This window comes from Eretmochelys imbricata, chromosome 2 (genome assembly GCF_965152235.1).
Source record: "Eretmochelys imbricata isolate rEreImb1 chromosome 2, rEreImb1.hap1, whole genome shotgun sequence".
Taxonomy (NCBI): Eukaryota; Metazoa; Chordata; order Testudines; family Cheloniidae; genus Eretmochelys; species Eretmochelys imbricata.
This window is the reverse complement of record NC_135573.1, coordinates 241,344,760-241,367,846: the sequence shown is the minus strand read 5'-3', so window position 1 is coordinate 241,367,846 and position 23,087 is coordinate 241,344,760. Positions and strand designations below refer to the sequence as shown.

At 39.9% G+C, this 23,087-nt stretch overlaps 1 protein-coding gene across 7 annotated transcripts in view; it reads left to right on the top strand.

Annotated features, from left to right (window-relative positions):
- The window catches only part of PARD3 (par-3 family cell polarity regulator), a 652,516-nt gene that overhangs the window by 489,402 nt on the left and 140,027 nt on the right, over positions 1 to 23,087 (top strand). For 5 of the 7 annotated variants that reach the window (XM_077808302.1, XM_077808300.1, XM_077808298.1 and 2 more), the window contains one exon: positions 10,388 to 10,498. The exons of the other annotated variants lie outside the window; for them this stretch is intronic. In XM_077808302.1, the coding sequence (XP_077664428.1) occupies positions 10,388 to 10,498 (111 nt within the window). The remainder of the gene's footprint in view (positions 1 to 10,387; positions 10,499 to 23,087) is intronic. 7 annotated transcript variants of the gene reach the window in all.

The window sequence follows — 23,087 nt, the reverse complement described above, 5'->3', positions numbered from 1 at the left end:
AAGCCGAAAAAGTGTGTCTGAAATGTTTTATTTATAGACTTTTTAAACACACAATTTAACTGCTATTCTTTGACCTCCACTTTAGATTTGCACAGGAGCATGGACTTCATTTGTATGTAATAAATTAATTCCTTGTGTCTTAGGGCAGGGGTTCTCAACCAGGAGTCCGGGACCTCCTAAGGGGCCTTGAGCAGGTTTCAGGGGGGCTGCCAAGCAGGCCAACATTAGACTTGCTGTGGCCTGGGGCAGAAAGCTGAAACCCCACTGCATGGGGCTGAAGCCCAGGTCCCTGAGCCCTGCCACCCAGGGATGAAGCCTGGGCAGTGTAGCTCCATGGGGGCTCCTGTGGCATGGTGCCCCAGGCAATTGCCCTGCTTGCTACCCCCTAACATCGGCCCTGGCTTTTATATGCAGAAAACCAGTTGTTGTGGCACAGGTGGGCCATGGAGTTGTTATAGTGTGTTGGAGGGGGGGCTCAGAAAGAAAAAGTTTGAGAACGTCTGTCTTAGGGCACCTTGTAAAGATGTCCTGCCCACTGGGCTTATTCCTTGATTTTTTTTAAAAGAAGTATTTTAAAGTGTGGTCTTTATGATTAAAAAGTATCTGCCATGTTCAAGTCATGTTCAGTTTTACCGGTCAAATTGGAGGTGCCGAAAAGGTACCCTGGGGCATTCTAAAGTGTGACCCACCTTCATTCAGGTCATGCAGCTCAAGATGCACAATGACATGCTGAGACCTGCAGTCTCCATGAGTCTGTACCTCCATGGTGGAGATGAAGGTGGCTACTCATCTTTATTAAAATTAACATGCTCCACAAGTTCCTGCCAAGTTGTCTATGGTCTCTGTCACCCTCTGTTGGGAAGCATTTGTTCCCCTCCTCCCCGCCATATTAAGTGTGTTTTTGTGAATCAGAGTGAAGATCTAAAGTGATAACATGTGTGCTTAATTTGCCCTACAGAGAATATTCTCTGGGAAACATGTAACAACAAAGATTTTCCAGTAATTGACAGAAAAAAATGCTGACTGACAATTCAGTTTTTTCAGATAATGAGATCTGTAGGGAAGTTTTAATCTTCGGAAAGTTCCATGTGAACTATCAGTAGTTTGATTAACCTTTTATGTGGCCATATACATTTTCTGATTTTCTACAGTTTGTTATATGGCTGTAAGGCTTATTTTTAGGAGGCATGTTACTGAGGAGTCCTCATGGTCTAATTAACAAATGCATGTCTTAATATTCCATCAAATCAGTGTATACCATTTGTATTTTGATGCTAACTGTGTTGATGTTAAGAATTCACTTTATCTGAAAAACTTTCTCTTTCTTACTAAGATGCCAACTAAGCACATGTTGACTGGGGTTTTTGTATCAAACATTTACACTGAGGGTACATAAAACTCAAATGCAAGCGTTTCAATTATAAAGTGAATTTATAAAGACTATTCATAATACTAAGGTCTACTTCCTTTGTTTTTAATATTAAAAAAGTGTGAGATAAAATTGCCCTTCCAACTCTTGTTTTTGCCTTCTCTTAAGTGCCCATATGAATGGATGGGGTTTTATGATGCATATCTCATTACCACTTCTTATAGGGTCTGCCTTTGGACCAGTACCAATTTTCTAAATTGTACTGCTTCTTTAGGAAAAATAAAATCATGGTAACCAGATGTGGTGTGATTATTTGCCTTTGACCTGGCAAAGTGTTAGGTTTAACAAAAGAAGCTAATAGAAATATTCAGATTGACCCTTGGAGCACAATCAATCTCTCATTATTATCAGAGTTATTCAGGCAGAGGCAGCAGTGCTAGTATTTCTCATGATCAGCCCTTGAGCCAGATGTAATTTGCAATTTGGAGCATTGTATTTTGAAACAATAATGCATTGAAAGGAACAGAACAGGGAATTAGAAGTATAGTAGTCAAGAGGACACGCTAAAGAGTATCTACAGCGTAAATACACTCCTCAAGTACTTTAAGTGGACACTGGTGATTTAAAGTCACATAATGTAGCTTTATTAGCGCCCACATTCATCCACAATTTTTAAAGTCATCGTATGTATAATTGAACAAATCCAACAATAGAAAATGGCCATCTTGGCCTGTGTTTTTGACATGCTAGGCCTTTCATTAGGAGCCATGATGTGGGTAATAAGATCCCTTTTAGCTGTGTAGTGAAATTTGAATGAAATAATGTTGAAACGCATTGACATGAAATCTTCTAGAGTAATATTTTTCACAAACAGAAAATTCACAAAAGAAAAAATTACAGTCTGTAGAACAAGTCACAGTCCCATACTTTGGATATGACAGCAACTGGCAAATGTTAATATGCTATTGTTTATGATTAATCTGATAAGTATAGACTTGAAAATTTTGTTCCCATATATGTTGTTTATATATTACCATGTAGAGGCCTTTATATGTCTATACAATAAAATCCCTAGTAGTGTGGCACTGAGACTTTTAATCAGTGACTCCTTCAGAATGAGAATCACACTCCCCTTCGCTTTGTAAGTGGAAACTGACTCTCAGTAGTTCTCTTCCCCCCCCCCCCCATCTTCTATTTCAAATTTCCCAATAGTTGTTTTTACATCCTACTGTTCACGTCTTTATAGAACTCAAGAGTGTTGAGTTACCTGATAAAGCATTGCAGCCTCGACTGGTGAATACTGATTATGAGAGAGAGGGACAAAAAGCATTTGTAAATGCATTAAATGACAGTAATGAAAGGATATGTTGTCCATTAAGAGCACATGACCGATTAAAAGCCTACTTTTAATTTGGCCAGATCTCTCGTAAGAGTTATTTTTTAAAAACAAATTTCTGTTTTTCCGTGCCAAACAACATGCACTGAGTTTATCAGATCTGATCTTTCTAGGACCATTGAAGCTAATGTTTCTCATGTTCATGGGTGTGTGCCTTGTAAGAGCTCTTGCTACATTTGAGCAAACTTCCAAATGCATTGCATTTTACAAAATCTCCTTTGAACTGTCATGTATTTTTTCTTTGGTTACTCTCATCATTGCTGATTACCAAAATAGTCATGTGTAAACGGAAGGTTTTTTTCTTCGTAATCAGTTACGTTCCTTCTTGCATCATTCAGGGATGCCACAACTCATTGTTTAACAGAGAACAATTCACCACCATGAAGTAAGTAATTTATGGTGTCTCTCACAGTAGATTGTGGCATCACTGAGTGAGTTGGGCAGGAAGGGCAGGCTGAATAAGGGTAATATTTCTAGGTCTCTGTTTGCTGACTGGCTGATATGTCCTGTATATTGTCACTTAGAAAATTACCCCTGCCTACTGTGCCCTTCCCAGCCTGCACATGATTTGGTTTGAAAGTGCAGTATTGTGGATTGGATGTTAATTTCTCGCATATTTCTGATTTGCCACAGGGTGTCTTTTTATTTGTTTATCACAACTCTTAATGACAGCAGCAAGTAGAAACGGTCATAATTGTAGGAAACAATGCAAGAAGTTTAACCATATGTTTAACAATTTACAGAAAGGTGGACTCTCTTAACAGAGAGATTTACTAAAGTGCTACATACCTGATATGCAAATATGCACACTGTAAGGAGCAAGTGGCTTGGTATGGAATAATAATCATTTAACCATATATAGTGTCTTCCATTCCAAGGAATTGAAGCACTTTATTAAAGCTATTGAATTAAGCCTTGTAGCATGCCTTGGTTTGCTAATCATTTTATGAATGGGCAAACTGAGTCACACAGAAATTAAGTAATTTGCCAAAATCACAGAGGAAGCCTGCAACAGAGCTGGGATTTGGAGTTGGGTCATCCTGATTTCACAAGACAGTCTTTCCTCCCCAATGTAGTGGATCTAGATTTTGGTTTGGTGAGAGCATATGCTGGCTGGGATACATACAGGGAAAGGAGCACCTTGTGATTGTCTTGACATTCTCGCATTCTTTGTGGCATGGAGGGCCTTCTAAGGGTGATGATTGATAGATGCAAAGCCCATACTAGTTATCTCTGTTGGTAGCTTGGGTAATAGTGGTCTGTGTTGATGGTATTCCTTTTCAGTAAAGACTTTTCAAGTGATCTTCTTGTGCAATAAACTGTGAATCCCAGGGTTTGCTCTGGAAGTATTCTCCATTTCCATGGAAGATCTATGCCACTACAGAGTATGCAGGTCCCCTTTACATGCTTCTGCAGCATGAGAGATCTCAATAAACCGTGTTACCAGGGCCTCCCCTGTTGGATGCTACATCAAAAAACCCAGCCAGGGTGGGCTCTTCATAAGAGGAAAGAATGTGTCTGTCATTTTTTTAACATAAGTAGGGAATCCTTATTGGTTTGAAAGGGGGATGAGAGAATGTGCATGTCAACCATATCACCCGGTTCAAGCAGGGCTTCCATGGCACATGGAGGAGAATGATGCTGCGGAGGCACATCATGCAGAGTCTGTTCTACCTAGGTTTTCTGAGACTTCATGGTTAGTAAAGATGGTTGTGCAGAACATGAGCATTTAGGACCACCAGATGTTCTGTATATATGTTGGGATTTTATAATACACATATTGCATTAAATAGGAGTTTTATTAAATATTAATTTTAAAATTTTGCCAAAGTCTGGAAAACTCTCAAGATCATTAATATTTCAGGATTAATATTCTACCATTTTTAAGTTAAGCAGCTGATGCTATTTTAAGCATCTGTTTGCCATAAATCAAGAACTTTTTGTTTTAAGTATTGTGTTGGACACTAATTTAAAATACTTTTTATTTTATCTATGAAAAGAGGTACTGTGTGTTGTTTAGAAGAATTTTAAAAAATATAAATCTTATAATTTTGCTGACACAACAGGGTTAAAACATTACATAGGTTATTGGTAATACCCTTTTTGAGTAGTGGGGTGTGTGTGTGTGTGAAAGAAAAATATTGTCACTACTACTGGGAAAAGAGCATGCCTTACTTTACGTCAGAAAGCATCGATAGAATAGCTTGAGACACTTACCATTTGTTAATTTTTAATGACGGTCGTTTGTCTATTAAAGAACATAATGCTACTGAACTTTTTCTGTCTCAATCAATTTTTGTGTTTTTTTCATTAATCAGCTAATGCATATTTCTTCCATAGCTCTTTATTCTAATGAAATATGTGGACGATTTGGCAGATGGCAATGATCTCATCAGTAACGCATCAGAGTAAAATCCATTTAGCAGATTACATGGAGATTATTTTTGTTGTATCGGAGATATTGATATGTTCTTTCTAACTGACGCTATTCTCAATAGATAACATTTCAGAATTCATATTGCTCACATATAACCATTTTTCCTCAATCTGAAAACTGATCTGATTTGTTTTTTTTAATATGAAATGAACTTTCCTGTGTATTTATCATTACATTCCAAGGAATTTTTCTCTCCTCTTTTCACTCTTTCCTTATATTGTTGAGCAACTCTGAGGGCCTGATTCTAAGTCCACTGAAGTCACTGGGAGTCTTCCTCTTGAGGTTAATAGGTGTTGGATCAGTCCCCAAATTGGCTGATGGAAAATTCACTCAAGCAAGCAGACGCCAGTTTAGTACAGCTGTGTGACCAACAAAAGGATTTTTGCTATATACTTTACTCTGCGTGGATGGTTACACACAGATTATCCTAGTTTGAGGTAAAGGTTCAGAAGTACAGGATTCTGTTCTCAGACCCTCTTCCCTTTGTTAATAATGCAACAAACTACCACCATGCCTTTAAGGATAGCACTTTCTTCTGCTATACTGTAACTTGAAAGGTGGCCTGTCTGAAATAGACACCCTGTTCTAGAAGGTAATAAAACAAAAATAATTGATCCTTTTATATCTTTAACTGTCTTGATATTAAATATTGTTGTCATAGGCTGAGTTGAGGTTTAAAACTCTGAATCTGACATTGGGAGTTCACATGTGTATTGAAATGTTCTCTGACCCTTGCTGCAAAAGAAAAATGAAGAAGCTAAAAATTAATAGAACCCTGGAGTACGTTGGCAATTAGAGTGAACAAGGTTTCAGTTGCTCTCCATCATCAGTTTCTCACACCGTTGGATAGATAGGGTATTTTTAATTTGCACCCCTTATTTCAATCTGTCACAAAAAAAAATTCTTGAAATATTTGTATATGTTCCAATTAGAGTAGCATTAAACCATTTTTAAAAACTACGCTTTAAGAAGCAGAACTTGGATTAAGGAAACACTAAATAAACTGATTAATGTGTGAGAGATGCTCTTGCTTGCTTATGTTATTATTAAGAGGATATTGTTTAATAATATGATGCATGCTATATCCATTCTTAGAAGAATATTAAACTATGTTTGTAAATAGAAAAAAGTTACATTTAGAATTATTTTAGTGTTATCTAGGGTGGAGAGGAAGTATTACATTTTTGTTTGGTCTATATTTCTCATTGTACATTAAGGGTGTACCTCCAAAAGGAGCAGTGGGAAAGGGGGCATGGTGGTTTCAAGTCACCTTTGTATCTTCCCAATGCTGGGCTGCTCCTGGCATAACATAGACAGCACTGGGGTCCTGTCAGAGTAACAACAGCCTGGCCCTGGTTGCCTATGGAGCGTAATGCTGCCTGGAATCTCCACAGAAGTATGTGCTGTAGCCCGACCCCTGAGGTGCTTCTCTCACCACCAGCCTCTTTCCCCTCCCACCACACCAGCACACATATACCAGGGTTTGCAGCTGTCTTCCACGGTTCTGGCCCTGAGGGAATCCTCTGGCCAAATCCTGAGGTTTAGCGCTCCTTTAAACTTGGGCCCTTTCATCCAGCATATAGGATCCAAAACGTGGATGAAAATCTTACCTGAGATATATCATTTTTCTTGTCTTATTAAGGGGAGCAACTATTATTTGATAAATAGGTGGATTTTTTTAGAAGATTACATAGAAATGAAAAGGACCTTGAAAGGTCATATAGTCCAGTCCACTGTGCTGAGACAGGGTCTAGATTCTAGACCATCCCTGATAGGTGTTGTCTAATTTAAAAGCCACCAGTGATCGGGATTCCACAACCTTGCTTGGAAGCCAATTACAGTTCTTAACTATCCTTATAGTTAGAAAGTTGCTGGAGTTTTTTGCCAATATCTAACGTAAATCTCCCTTACCGCAGATTAAGCCCATTACTTCTTGTCCTACCTTCAGTGAACATGGAGAACAGTTGGTCACCATCTTCTTTAGAACAGAGCTTAACCTATTTGAAGACTATCAGGTCCCCCCTCAGTCGATTTTTCTCAAGACTAGACATACACAGGTTTTTTTAACCTTTCCTCAGAGGTCAGGTTTTCTAATCCGATTTATCATTTTTGTTGCTTTTCTCAGGACTCTCTCCAGCTTGTCCACATCTTCCTTACAGTGCAGCATGCAAAACTGGACCCAGAACTCCAGCTGAGGCCTCACCAGTGCCAAATAAAGTGGGACAGTTATCTCCCATGATTTACATACAATGATCCTGTTAATACACCTCAGAATAATATTAGCCTTTTTCAATCTGCATCACATTGTTGGCTTATATTCCATTTGTGATCCATTATAACCCCCAGATCTTTTTCAGCAGAACTACTGTCTAGCCGGTTATTCCCCATTTTGTGGGTGTGGCATTTGATTTTCCCATGCAAAGTGTAGTACTTTGCACTTGTCTTTACTGAATTTCATCTAGTTGGTTTCAGACTGGTTCTCCAATTTGTCAAGGTCATTTTGAATTTGAATTCTGTCCTCCAAAGTGCTGGCAACCCCTCCCAGCTTGGTGTCATCTGCACATTTTATAAGCATACTCTCCACTCCACTATTCAAGTCATAAATGAAAATATGAATGGTACTGGACACAGAGAGATCCCACTAGATATGTCCTTCCAGTTTGACAGTGAACCATTGATAACTACTCTTTGAGTTCACTTTTCAGCCAGTTGGTCTCTCTCCCCCAACCCCCAGCAATTTCATCTAGACCACAGTAAGCCGGTAACCATGTCAAAGAAGGAAATTAGATTTGTGTAGCATCACAAATTTGTGTGGTTTGTAATTTATCACCCTATTTTCCTTCAGGTGCTTACTGGAACAAATTGATAAAAAATCAATTTGTATCTTTCCAAACATCAAAGATAGGTTGTCTGGTCTATAATTCCCCCAGCTCTTCTTTGTTACTCTTCTTAAAGATAGGTTCCATGTTTTTCCATCTCCGGTCCTCCCGAGACCTCCCCTGTCCACCAGGAGTTCTTGAAGAAGATAATCACTAATGCTTCAGCTAGTTCCTCAAGTACCCTAGGGTGAATTTCATCAGGCCTTGCCAAATTGATTACATCTAACTTATCTAAACATTCTTTATTCTGTTCTTTCCCTGTTCTGGCTTGTGTTCCTTCCCCCTTGTTAATATTAATTGTGTTTAAACATTTGGTCATAATTAACAATTTTAGTAAAAGCTTAAGTAAAATAGGCATTAAATACGTCCATCTTCTTGATGCCATCCATTACTAACTGTTCCCTACTGAATGGTGGACCAATGCTTTGTCTTTTGTTCTTGTTGTATTCATAGAACCTCTTCTTTCTGGTTTTTGTATCCCTTGCTAAATATAACTCCTTTTGTGCCTTTGCCTTTCTGATTTTGTCCCTATATGCTTGGTGCTACTCTTTTGCATTCATCCTTAGCAATTTGTCAATTTTTTCATTTTTTGTAGGATTCCTTTTTGATTTTCAGGTAGTTAAAAAGCTCCTAGTGCAGCCATATTGAACTTATCCAGGTACTGCTAATCTCTGATTGAATTTTAATTATAAAAGTGATACATAAAGCAACTGTCCCAATGTATAACCAGATATTTTAATTGCTAACAGAATATTATACCTCCTTTTAGTGTTTCATGTCTCCAGCTCTGTCATGTCCTCTCCCTTTCCAAATAATTTTTAATGATCAATTTAGCCTCATTGGCCTGGATTACTTTAGAAATGAGCATCCTGGGGAAAACAGAGAACATCCATGTACTCCAAAGTTTGTGTAGTCCTCGTTTTCTTCATTTTTTATAGCTACACCTAAGATCCATAAACTTGGCTGCCTTGTGTAATTTTATCTTTAGATGGTGTGGCCTAAGATTAATCTTTCTGTAGGGTCACTGTATGGTATGTATTTGGCCCACACAGTGGCTTTGTTTTAGAAAGAAGGAGGGAAAAGGGGAAAAAAATGTTATAAATTCCTGCTAGTTTCAAAGTTTTCCTCTGAATACTAATTTTTTAAAGTGTTTAAGAGAAGTTTGTATTCTTCTGTTTGTAAACGTTTTGCCTGGATGGCTATTTGAATGACCTGTCTGCACTTTGCACATGGTTAGTGCTTTCATTTTACTTTTGATGTAAACTTCTGAGTGAAGAGTGCCACAAGTGGCTATCTACTTTCATCAGTTTCAGCAGAGCATTTGATGCAAAAAATACTCTTCATGTTTTTGAATTGATCAACACAATGGGCTTAATAGATAGGTACCTGTTATCCCTTGTGCTTTAAATATGCCAAAAAGTTGTCGTTTTCTTACTCCCTAAAATTGAGGAATATTTTATTTATTTATTTATTTAAATGTATAAAATATGTAATTCCATCTATGATAGGTAAAAATTAATACACACACTCTGCTCCTAACAATAAATAAACTTCCAGACTCAGACATTCCCCTCCCCAAATGCTTGGCAGAAAACAGTGGGATGTGCAGCATTCCTGGAAGTTAAACAGTTCTGAGGTCTGGCTAAGCAAATGTGGGAAAGGCGTTCCAGAGGTGAGGGACCCTCATGGAGAGCACTCTGCCAGCAACTTCTTCCTGTATGTAGAGGAGGAGGTCCAGCTCAAGCACCTCCGCTGATCTTAATCGCGACAGCATATCACAAGGAGAGAGACAATCCTACAGGTAACCAGGTCTCAAACCATTTGGGGCTTTAAAGGCGAAAACCACCAATTTGAATTCTATCCACTATAGCCAATGCAACTGCTGCTATAGGGTGAAGTGAACTGATATTGCTTATCAAGCAATTATTATATAGATGATTCTGGATTGTCTCCTGCAGTTCATAAAAGAAGGGCCTAAAATAATGTAAACTCTGATTTACATTCTCTGGAAGTTGCAGTGTTGAGTAATTTTTAAGACATCGGTTGCCTTTGGATTTAAAAATAGTGATCTGGAAATGTCATAAAAAAGCTTACAATGCTATAATAAAAACCAAACAAAAAACCCTCACCTTTATAAATTCTCAAGAAAAAATGAGAAAAATGTTAAAAATGGAGGTTCAGAAATCTTGGAAGTCTCCCCTCCTGGTTTTCAAGCAGCTGCTCCGATAATAAGCACAACATTGTCTTAGGAAAAGAGAAATACATTTGTGTTCATTTGACAAGTTAGAATGTTTTGTTATTAACAGGTTTGGCAAACATCGCAAAGATGACAAGATTGAGAAAACTGGTAAAATTAAAGTTCAGGAAGCCCTTACTTCAGAAGAGGAGAGAATACGAATGAAGCAAGAACAGGAGAGGTAGACTTCAGTATTTGCTTAAACATTAGCAGAGAGAGTTTTTGTTTGTTTGTTTGTTTTTGTGGTGTTTCTAAACTCAAGAATTTACATGCACTGAAGTTTGGTTTTCACTGATAAAATTACCCAATGATGATGTGTTTATATAGTTAATATAACAGAAAGAAACAGAGAGAAACTGGACTTGTTTGGGACCTAAACAGTGCAGTCAAAAGAAACTGTCATTCAGTATCTTTTATGCGACCAGTAGCAGCTGTATAATTATTTCTTAATTAGGACACGTGAAAGAGTTACTTTAATTTTTTCTCAAGACTGATTCTATAATCTATTTTACAGACTTCTCAGAAAACAAATATTTATATAAAATTGAAATACATTTTGTATGTTTCCCTTAAAGTTTTTCATACCTAGTTTATTACTAATTGTTTTTATGCTGTTCAGAATAGAATTTAAAATTTGATCATTGCAAATAAATTTGTCACTGCAGTTCTGTTTTTTGTCATGGAGTAATGTGTACATTAAACTGTTAATTGTAAAACCGAGTGGTGAGTACCTCTATTTTTGCCTTGTTCTCCTTCCCTTAACATTTGAAGCCTCTATATTGTTTGTGTCATATGCTCCTCATTATTTTAAACAAGCTAATATTTCCAATCTGAATTTCACCCTGTGTCTTACAGACCCCAGGGATTCTGGGCCGAGGCTCTGTTATGTCTTATTACTTCATTTAGGGCTAAATCCAAGAGAAGATTAGGAAGTGACTTGATCACAGTCTAAAATTACCTACATGTGGAGATTTCTGAGAGTAGGTGGCAGGTTACTGTAGGAAACAAAGGCATAACAAGCTATAAGCCCTGGAAGCTTAAGTTAGACAAATTCAGTCTAGAAATAAGGTACACATTTATAACAGTGAGGGTTATTAACCATTGGAACAACTTACCCAGGGATGGGGTGGAAGACTGTATGTTTTTCTAAAAGATATGCCCTAGCTCAGCCAGAAGTTGTGGGCTTGGTGCAGAAATCACTGGGTGAAATTTTATGACTTGTGTAATGCAGGAGGTTGAACTAGTTGATCATGATGATCCCTTCTGTCCTTAATATACATAAATCTGCATACTCTATATTTGATGTTTTGCTCCCCAAAAGATATGTGGGATTAATCTGTTAATAGAGTTTAACTGTAAATATCTGAGTTTCTCTTCTGCTAGTATAGAGGCCAAACCATAGCTTTTGATCTTTACTTATGGCTTAATTTTCCTTCTATTGATAAAACCAAAAATAGGAGCACTAAATGTTTTCCCTGTTTTGTTGAGACATTCTTTTGAAGTAATTGCTCTCTCAAATAAAACTGTAAAGGAATGTTTTGAAGCTGGAGGAAATATGTAACAAAGTGTGTGTGTGTGTGTGTGTGTGTGTTTATATAATCAAAGCTGAATGTTGGAATCTCTGCATGACATACAAAATTATTTTTCATGGTAGGGAAATTTTCTGTTATGCGCGCACTCAGTAATATTGGAGAGAGTATAGAATGTGCATGTCATAAAACAGATTGTAATAGTCACTCTGAGTATATAATTATATAGCCTCCTATGTATGGAACAACCTCCCAATCCCCATTCACCAAACTACTCTGGCCTCCTTGAAATCTCTCCTTAAAACCTCGCTCCTGCTGTGTCACAAAATAATTTATATATCCACTCGAATCATCAATATATGCACATGCCAGAACTTGGTTACAGCATGATTTTATTATTGTGACCCAGATTCTTCCTCTTCCCTCAGATCCCCACCCCAGTTGTTGGTTTCATTCTTGTTGTGTCAAGTGTACAATTATAATGTAATTTCTTTGTGGCAGGGGCCTGTACTACTAATAAATGATGATAACATAGCAACAAAAATGTGCTTGGTGCTTCCTTAAATTTCCAAAAGTACCAGATTATGAGTCAGTCCATGGTGGTGTTGAATTGTCGCAGTCAGATTGCAGTTCTTCCTTTCTATTTTGTCATGTAACTATATTAGATACATAATAAATTATTGCCCATGCAAATTAACTAAAACTCTAGAAATAATTATTGGGGGAGACAGTAAAATGATGCTGGCTCATAATGGCTCCTTTTTTCACTTTCATTGTGTTTTACTTGCACAGTTCACTTACTCTGTTTTGTTTGGTGTTTGAAGCTCTATACCTTTAATGATGCAATACTTTTGGGAACTAGGCTGAATTTAATGAATTTACTATGTGTAAGAGGCTTGGAACAAAAAATCCTTAGGGGTCAGAGAACAAGTGAATGGTCCATTAAAAAATCAATCATGCCCACAATTTTATAAAATTATTATACTCTGACTTTGCAATTTTAATAGTAATGTGCTTACAATAGTATTTTGCTTAAACTCTTGAAAGTATTTTGTTCATATTGATTAGAAGACAAATAAGCAAATTAATACACTTCAATTGATCACTGATTGAAATGGATAAAAACTGCCTTTTATGAATACAATACTAATACTAACAATAATTCCTTTTTAAAAGAGAATGTCATTTTAACCAGCTTTGGTGCATGTGTTCCAGCAACAGTAACAAAGCAGTTTAGCCCAGGATGTAAATTATCCAGTTGAAAATACAGGGGTATAGACCAGATATGTTTAGCAAATACCTCCATTGGAACTGTGTCAGGAACCTGGAGTAAGCACCCACCATTCTTATAAAAATTGTCAGAGGATACTTATTAATGGTAAATTGCCAAGATCTCAGGTTGACGTTTCACCTGACAGCACAGTACTGCGTATCTGCATTCTGGGGGCACTGGTTTACTCCGAGAAGGGAGGCTAGTGAGTTATCTTTGAATATCTCCAAGCACTGACCATCTGACCCAAACTGCTTAGGTTATGAGCTCTGACAAGCTTATAGCTCCAGGTAGCATTGTTGTTGAAGCCTGAGCGCAAAGGAGTTACCTTGCATTTACACCGCTGGAACAGAGATCAGAATTGGGTCCATTCAGGGCCAGATGAAGGCAATATTGGGTTCTGGGCATACCACATCATGGGGGACCCTCTGTGCATGATACCCATGCTCTGATCCTGCCCCTCCATGTGCAATACTTGGAGTGGTGGTGTCAGTGGGTCCCCTCTCCTCCCAGAGAGGCAGGGGCAGTAGCATGGGCCCTCTTTTCCCTCAGGAGTAGTAGGAGCTGTCCTTTCCTTCCTCAAGAGGAAGGGTGGCCCCCAAGCGTATCTGCTTGGATTGGTGAGATGCATCTGCTAGATTCTTCTGCTCCTGCCCTGCATAGAATCCCCTGGTGGAGTTATGCTGGTGCAGTCCCTTCAGAGTAGCTGATCTTCTATTTAACATTCCTTAGAGACATATGGGGTAGTAGACACTTCAGGGGTTTCAGGTTGTCTACAGACTCAGGCAAACATTGCTGTATTCGTTACACTCAGGTCACGTTTTCAAACTTTTCTGGGCAACTAAAAGAGCTAGCGTTACTGCCCTGGCTGCACTCCCCTTTGTGGATGCTCATCTGACTGTTGTACGCAAACCTTTGGCTGCCACAGGCTTTTAAGGTTATGATAAAGTCTCTATATCTGGCCTTTCAGGCACACTCCTGGTGTATAGACTCCAAGTCTGGTGCCCCACGGGGAAGTTGGATCCCATAGCCCAACTGCTCCTCCAAGTCTTTTCAGAGCCTTCCTTCTCCCTCCCCAGAGTTCCACTCACATGTGTACTGTGGATTACTGTGTCACCCTTTTGTGGACTTCATGACAATTACAGCAAGTAACACATAGGCTTTGCAAAGGCACTTCTAAATTATACATGCACTTTAACTCATAGATGAAGCACTTGAGATACACAAATCTATGGAAAAATAACTTCACTCCTGAGTGTCTTTTGGGTCTTAGTGCCTTCCAGGGAGTCCAGACTTCTTCTGCACCCTCCTCTTCTCCTGTCCAGTTTTGTCTTCTCGTTCTGGTCTGTTCCCCTGGCTGGAGGGAGACTTTCTTTTTACAGCTTATTCTAACACCTTTGTTTTTCCTGTCCTTCCCCAGGGTTTTTCCATTCTCCAGCAAGTCCAAAGTCTTTGGCTAGGTTGTTCACTGCTTGGATTTAGACAGTTCTTCTTCAAATAGTGTCCCTCTTGGGGCTCCACATCAGGCTATATATGTGTCTGCGGTCTGCACCTGCACCCTAGACATCCTCATGCCACAATACGAGGGCATATAAGTGGATCCACCGCCACTCCAGTTCCTTCTCAACTGCCTTCAGCTTTGGACAGAGTATTGCAGTGTCCATTAGCTAAGCCATGTGACTTGTTATGCCTCTTGCTTATTTTTTTATTATTTTTTCTAATTTTACAGGTATTTCTTTTCTTTTTTTCTTTTTCCCTTATTTAGCAGTTTGTGCCTTTTGGAAATGGGGAGGATTCTCCTTCCCGTTTTTGTTTTTTTGTTTCTTTTTTTTGTCCTTTGCCTGTTCAGGGCCATTGTTTTCTTGGACCTCAAGATGCAGCATTGTGTATGGATTATGCCCAAGGCACCAGGCTTCAAACCCTGTCAGACCTGCTACAAGTCTTTTCCCTGGAGCAACAGGCATTCAAGCTGCTTCAGTTGCTTTGGGAAAAAAACACATTCCCTCCATATGCAAGATCTACTTAAATTCAGGAACTAATAATGCAAGAAATTCAGAGAGGTCAAACTTAAACTCCTATTCTCAGAGACCCACAGGGTCTGAGTCATCCCCTGTACATTGGAGCAGCCACCTGCCTCCATTTCTTTGGTAGCAAACACTCCAGGGGCCCTAGGGGACCACCAAAGAAGAAAAGACCCCACTCCTGAGAACAGGACAAGAGAAGGGAAAATTCACCCCTGCAGACAGAAGCTCTAGAACCCAGCAAAGGCTGCTGTCATATACTGACCTAACCTCAGTACAATCCCCAGTACTGTGATATATAATGACTCCTGATGGTCCATACCAGAGTCTCCAGTACAATCTAGGCTACTTTCTCAGGAAGATCTTCAACTCATGGAAAACTTAAAACACCATTGTTGACAGATACTAAAAGGATTCACCACTGTTACTGATGCATTTCTTGGGGCCTACTTACCATCCATCCATACCATTGTCAACTGTGGCTTGTCCTCCAGTACCATTACAGTCTCCACTGCACCACTTGCACACCTTTGATAGACACCACATAGGACTTGGAGATATCTATACGTGGCTTCTCTGCCTACAAGCCTCCCTCTCTTGAGGTTCACTATGAGGAGGAAACTCGTAGCAGGAAACACGTCAGAGACCCTGGCAAGGACATCCATGGGGCCTCACTCCATCTCTTTTGCTCCACCTCAGTGGGCATACCGGAACCCCTGGGCCTCCTATGGTGACCAGTTCTACAGGGTTCCACCTCATAAGAGGATGTGTCAGGAGCAACAACCAACACCCTTTAATGTTGCTCAACAGGAACATGCAAAGCGGAACATGAACCAGCTGAGGAGGAAGAAACACCACATTCACACAAGTCCTCTTCCTCTCCAGATGAGGCAGTCATGCCTCTTCCATCATCTTACCCTGATTATTTCAAGGCCTTCCAGGACCTTATGTAATGTGTGGCAGACACATTTACAGATTCCAGTGTTCCCTGTTGAACATCCATCATACATCTCCTCAGGGCAAGATTGCACTACCTATCCCCAGCCTCAATGGTGTGGCAAATTCCAGCAGCTGTACCACTTAGATGCAAGCGGGTTGACAAGAAGTACTGTATCCGGCCCATAGGCTTGGAGTATTTTTTCCTTCACCCTACAAGTAACACGCTGGTAGTTGAGGCAGTTAACGAATCGAACATGCAACACTGGTTCTGTTCAACCCCATCAAATAAAGCTAAAACATCTGGTTCGTAAGAGCTACTGCTTGGCTTCTCTACAGTTCAGAAAAGCCTATTACAAGTCCTGGTGGCAAAGTACAACTTCACATATTATTCCAAATTTGTATCTTTTATTGTACGCCGGCCTCAGGATCACAGGGAACAATTTCAGGCCCTCATTATGTAAGGCTAGGTAGTTGCCAAAGCATCTCTCCAAGCCTCATTTGATGCAGTCAACACAGCTAAAGGCCCCATAGCTATGGCAGTAGTTCTTCGAGTTCTTGCTCATGTTGATTTCCATTGTAGGTGTGTGCGTACCAACATGTGCGGCTCTTGAAGGCTTTTGGCTTAGCAGTACCAATAGGGCCGGCTGTGGCACCCTCTGAAGCGCCGTGCTCATGGCGCGATATATCAGCACCACCAGCCCTATGCCCTCTCGGTTCCAAGACTGTGAACTCCAAGCCTACCTCCTGGGATTCTGCTTGTGAGTCACCTACAAAGGAATCAACATGAGCAAACACTCGAAGAAGAAAAAACGGTTAATCACCTTTTTGTAAACTGTTCTTTGAGATGTATTGCTCATGTCCATTCCATTACCCACCCTCCAATCCCTCTGTCGGAGTTGTGGGCAAGAAGGAACTGAGAGGGCACAGGCTGGCTGAGCCTGATATACCGTGCCATGAGCACAGCACTCCAGAGGGCGCCACACCCAGCTCTCCAGGTACCACTAAGGTAAAAGTCTCTGATGACCATGCATATGGATGTGTGCACACCTACAATGGAATGAACATGAGCAACGCATCTCTAAGAACAACAGTTACAAAAAGGTGAGTAACCATTTTTTATGTGCTGTATGCACCAAGCTTCCTGGCTGCAGTACTCTGGCCTTCTCTGGAAGGTACAAAATACTGTTGAGGGGACTGAATTGTTTATCAACACCACAGATGGGTCCCTTTGCTCTCTCAAGAACTCATGGGTGATGCTATGATCTCTGGGCAATTACACACCTGTGACAAATAAGAAATACAGCAGGTCACAGACGGCTCCATAATCTTGTTCAGTTTACCCCCAGCCCATGAGGCCAACTGAACCCCCCCAGGAAGAGCCCAGATCTAAAAAAAGAGTATTCTCCCAATCAGTGACATCTTCAAAACGTCCACTTTGACCCATTTGTCAAGAGTCACGAACCATCTCCCACTCTATATCCTGCACTGGACCACCATTATAGGGATTGTCTCTCCCATTTTCTCTCTTCCTTGGAGCTTATCACCTTTGACATGTGGATCTTGGAATAATTTCTACAGGTTAATCCATCCAGTTCAGCTCTCTACTCCGCCACCCCCAACCAACTCTCTATCTCTTTTCAGGGACGCTTCTCACGAGGTCTTTCTCATGTAGGAAGTACAATCCCTGCTAACACTAGGGAGTGGGTAGCAGGGTTGGCGATCAACCCTGTTCTCCTGGACTTTTGTTAGGAAAGTGTTCTATTCTCAATACTTCTTGGTCCCAAAGAGAAATTGGAGAAGGAAACCAATTCTGGACCTCAGAACTTTGAACATGTGCATCCATGCTCTCAACGGCTCAGAATGGAAACCCTATCAGTCGCTGCTTCCCACCGTCCCTAGATGTGAATAATTGTCTTTCCCTACCTGGATGATTAGCTCCTAAAAGATCACTTGCTTCTAGAGATATAGACAGCAACCACAAAACCTGATCTCTGTTCCACTCGGTAGGCCTTTACCTCAACACAAAAAAAATCTATGATCTCACCCTTTCAATACATAGACTTCATTGGGGCCACTTCATCTCCACCACTGTTAGACCCTACTTGCCGAAAAACAGATTTGCCACGATGTCCAGCCTTGTTTCAAAGATAAAACAAAGACGACAAGCCACAGCACATTCTCTGCAAATGGGTGTCCATACCTTGGAGGGGCCTCATCTCTCTAATTTGGTGGAAAGACCCCCTAAATGTGGGAGTTCCATTCCTGCAGCTCCCTTCCCCGAGAGTCATTACCATAGACACTTCTCTACTAGGTTGGGGCACATACTCCGAAAACCTCATAGCTCAGAGAAGATGGACCCCTCTGAAGTCTATCCTCATTATCAACATATTAGAGCTCAGAGCAGTTCATCATACTCGTTAGCACTTCCTCCTCCACATCAGGGGCCACCTGACCAGAATAATGCTGAACAACAGAGCAGCAGTTTATTATATATCAACTGTCAAGGCGGAGAAAGATCCCACTCATTATGTGCAGAAGCCATAAAACTGGTAAATATACAGTGCATACAGATTTCAATGGTTAATCTACCAGGACTACAGAACAGAGTTGCGGATTCTCTCAGCAGACCTTTCAACATCAACCGTGAGTAGGAGCTTTGAAAAACAAGGTTTTCCAAAAGATATGTCTCACCTGGAGCAATCAGTGGATACATTTCTTCACAACTCCATCCAATGAGAAGTGTAGACGATTTTGCTTGAGAGGAGAGAATGGCTGCAACTCAATGGTGGATACCCTAGTTATTCCTTAGCCTGGTGTACTGCTTTATGCTTGTCCCCCCTACTCCCCTACTGCTTATGTTCCTGAACTATTTGAAACAAGAAAGATTACTAGCCATCATCATCAGTTTTGACTCAAACAGTTGTGGTTCACAAAGCTGGTTCACATATCTCTGCAACCACCTCTCCATCTTTCCCTGTCAGTGAATCTCCTCACCCAACAGTCAAGATCCATCTCCTCCATCCACCCGAATCTTCCGGCACTTCACCTCAAGGTCTGGCTACTAGATAGCTCTCTGGTATAGAACAAGACTACTCCCCAGGTGTATTAACAGTTCTCAGTTCTGCTTCATAGCAGACTTTCAACAAGGAAAACTTAATTGTAGAAGTGGAAACTCTTCCAGACTTGGTGCAGCTGCCAATCTATGCCTCATCTTTAGTCTTGCCTTACACACATTCTCGATTACCTGTTCAACTTAAAAATCTCAGGATTATCATTGAGTTCCATTAAAGTTAACCTCGCCACTATCACAGCCTTTCATACACAGCCCCTATTGAGAGGTTTTCAGTTTTCACCCATCCAGCCACAACAAGGTTTATGAAAGGCCTCTTTCCACCATGGGGCCTCAACTTTGTCCCCCGTGCACTGAGGAAACCTCCATGATCATGGAACCTATGACGAACTGTTCCCTCCTTCATTTGTCCCTTAACACGACATTCTTCATAGCCATCACCTTGGCTAGGAGGATAGGAGAGCTTGGAGCCTTGATGGCTGTACCCAGTATATACAGTGTTTCACTGTGACAAGGTGATGCTTCATTTTCACTATCTCTTCTTTCCCATGGTTTCCTTAGAATTTCACATCAACCAAGAGATTCACGTGCCTGTTTTCTATCCCATGCCTCACTCTTCCATAGAAGAAATGGGCTTTCATACACTGGACATAAGAAGAGCTCCCACCTTTTTACATAAATGTGACCAGGCCTGTCAGGATTTCACCCAGGCTTTTATCTCAATTGCAAAATGTATGAAAAGAGAGTCAATTTCCACCCAAACACTATCCAAATCGGTTACCGGCTGCATTTTAAACTGTTACAAAGCCTCAGGGGTTGGCCCTCCTCCAAGAGTCATTGCTCATTCCACTAGGGCTCAGTCTACCTCATTAGCCCTTCAGAAAAACATACCTATTCCAGACATCTGCAGAGCAGCCACCTGATCCTCAGTACCCACATTTTCCCAGCACTCTGCTCTTGTGACTGCTCTCAGAGCTGACACAGCTTTCAGTGAAGCTATTCCATAGTCTGCACTGAATCCTCCTCCTCAGCAACCTTCTCCATGATGGGGGGACTGCTCAGGAGTCTCCTCAGGTGGAGCACTCGAAGGAGGAGAGATTATTTATCTTGTACAGTAACTGGAGTTCTTTGAGATGCGTGCACCTATGTATGTCCCACCAACCACCCTCTTTCTGCTCTGCCTTGGAGTCTCTCTCTTTGGACTTTTGTGGATGAGAAGGAATTGGAGTGGCAGCAGGTTCACCCCTCCCTATATACCTTCCTGTTGGGACATGAGGGTAACTGGGGCCCAGGTGTGGACCCACAGACACTGTCAAAAAAAAAAAACCCCTCCAATTAAGAGAACATGGCCGTGCACGTTTATCCTGATGTGGAGCAGCCACAGGGGGACACAACTCAAAAAACTCATTCCTGTACAAGGTAGGTAACCGCTCCTTCTTGATGTCTGTATTGTTTGGTTAAATACACCCATAGCTTGCCTTCTTGCAGAGGAGTAGCTACTTCCATCCGTAGGACTAAATTAACTCTTTTTACCCATATAGCAGACTCGAGAGAAATAGAGACTGAGGTATCTATAATAGTTGTATGATACAGAGTTATTTTCCATGTTCTTCACGGCTAGATTCTTGTTTTTAATAAAAGCTGAAATTCTGATATAATCTTATGATTCAGAATATGAATGGCCCTCTAAGCGTGGCCTATAGTGCTTGTGTCTTAATCCAGCCTTGGGTCCATTATCTATCTCATCTTGAAAGATCATTGATCTAATGGAACGTTTTATCATTCTGTCTATTGCACTTCGATATTAAGTTCAGTTGCTAAATATCTCTAGGTTACTATATTTTTAACCATTAGTAACTTTTAATATTTTATTCCTTCCCCATTCATAAACCCCAAACTGTCTAGACAATCTTTACATGCAATTCACTTGCCAAATTCAATTTTAAAACAGAAGTTGTAAAGTTATATAATTGCAAAAACAATTATAACTCTTTGAACACTACTGTTTGGGAAGATGATGCATTCTGAGCATTTGTCTGGGATTGGGGCAGGCATTGGGAGGAGGAAGGATGTTCTGAACCTGTAAGAGAAGTATATGAAGTAAGTGTTTAAGGTGGGATGAGAAACTCACTTGGAGAGGGATAAAGGGCTGTAAAACAGGGTTGGATACTTATTATGAAACATTAGGGGAGAGTGTTTAGCAGATGAGAGAGTAGTGGGAATAAGTGCTTTATTGAGGCTGGGGACCATGCTGGCTGGGTCGTATCTTCCTCTGCGTTCTAAAGATGTTATTCAATTTTACTGTAATTATTTTTGTACTTGTATGGATTAGGAGTGATGTGTGCTCGCTCTCTATATAAATATAGTATAATTTTATCTGTTTTTGTTTTTGGAAGCATTGACATTTTCGTCCGTTAGTTTGTAAAGGAGATTAAATTTACATAATTCTTCTGTCTGTATACTTTTCTGTGCAAATGTCACCACCAATGGCATCAGTAGTACTGCTCTGGGAATAGTGTCTGTCAACTGCAGCTGTAAAGTCAGAAGGGGGAGCTCCCAACATTGTTTTTTGTGTGTCTTGACTAAAGAGAGAATAGTGCATGTTTTTAATATAATAGCCAAACAAAAATGGAGGGTAGATATTTGGGTACAGAGAGTATGCTCTGCCAGCTCATAAGATTTTCTGTATTGCTGCTGTAAGTGATGTGGTAACAAATCCTGTGCTATGCAGGAGGTTGAACTAGACCCTTTCCATCTTCGAATCTATGAAATCGCAGTCTTACTTTGTAAGTTTATTGGGTACTTGCCCAACTTTCCAAAATGAAGACAGTGTTAGTATTCAATATACTTACATCCAAACAAGGATTCAGAGAATAACTAAGAGAAAGGGAATGTTCATTTCAGAAATTCTATGTACTGTAGTGCACCAGAGCTACCTGACAGTGAGTGAAAATTGATGTTATAAATGGCTGCTTATGATCTTATTATATTTAGCTTCATCCCAGAGTAAATTTTAATGCCATATTATAAACACATGAAAAACTATAGCAGATTGAATAACCTCCTGCGACAACCATTGTCACTGCTTTATCTACTTGGATAAAAAACTACAAATAATGGAAGAATACCTAGTGAACTTTTGTCTTATAGAGACACAGGAAGAGCGTTATGCCATATATTTTAAGAGAGCCATTCTGGAGCAGATTTTTAATTTCTTTTGTTAGGTTACTCAGTATCCCTATGTAAATATTTTATATGAATTCAGATTTTTTAAAAAATATTGAACATAAACAAGGCTGTATTTTTAGTGTCTCATTTTGTTTCCCGGATTTTGAATGCAACACTTCATATGTATATCAGTAATTAAAATAGCCCATTGATATTTTGTCCCAGACTATTTGGTCATTCCATAAAGGCCTGTATTGTATATTTCCTGAGGGTATGAGAGCCTACATGTAATAAACTTCTCTTCATCTTTCTCTAGTGCTATTAAAGCTACAAGCCTTTTGTTGTAAAAAGTATACTAATGAATAGAAATGTTACAACAAGAACTGAAGTCTTGTGTTTTCCCTTCAACATGCATCATCCATTTTAATTAGACAAAAGGGTGGTGAGCACTGTGACAAGAGTCTGGAATTAAAATCATTAATTGATGTCAAGTTGAAGAGAGACTGCTAACATGAATTTAGTGACAGCAGGAAAGAAATTAACCTATTACTTTATTTAGTATATTAGATTATTTAATATTTTTTCCTATGCAAGGTCAATGCACTTTATGATTATGGAAAAGGACAAATGATAAAAACTATGTGAATGTTCATTATTGTCTAACAATGAAACTTACACAATAAACCCTTTGAAAACTAAAAACAAAAACAAAAAATCAAAAGGCATGCACTTCGCAATAGCTTCTTACATATTCTAAATGATCGTCATCTACC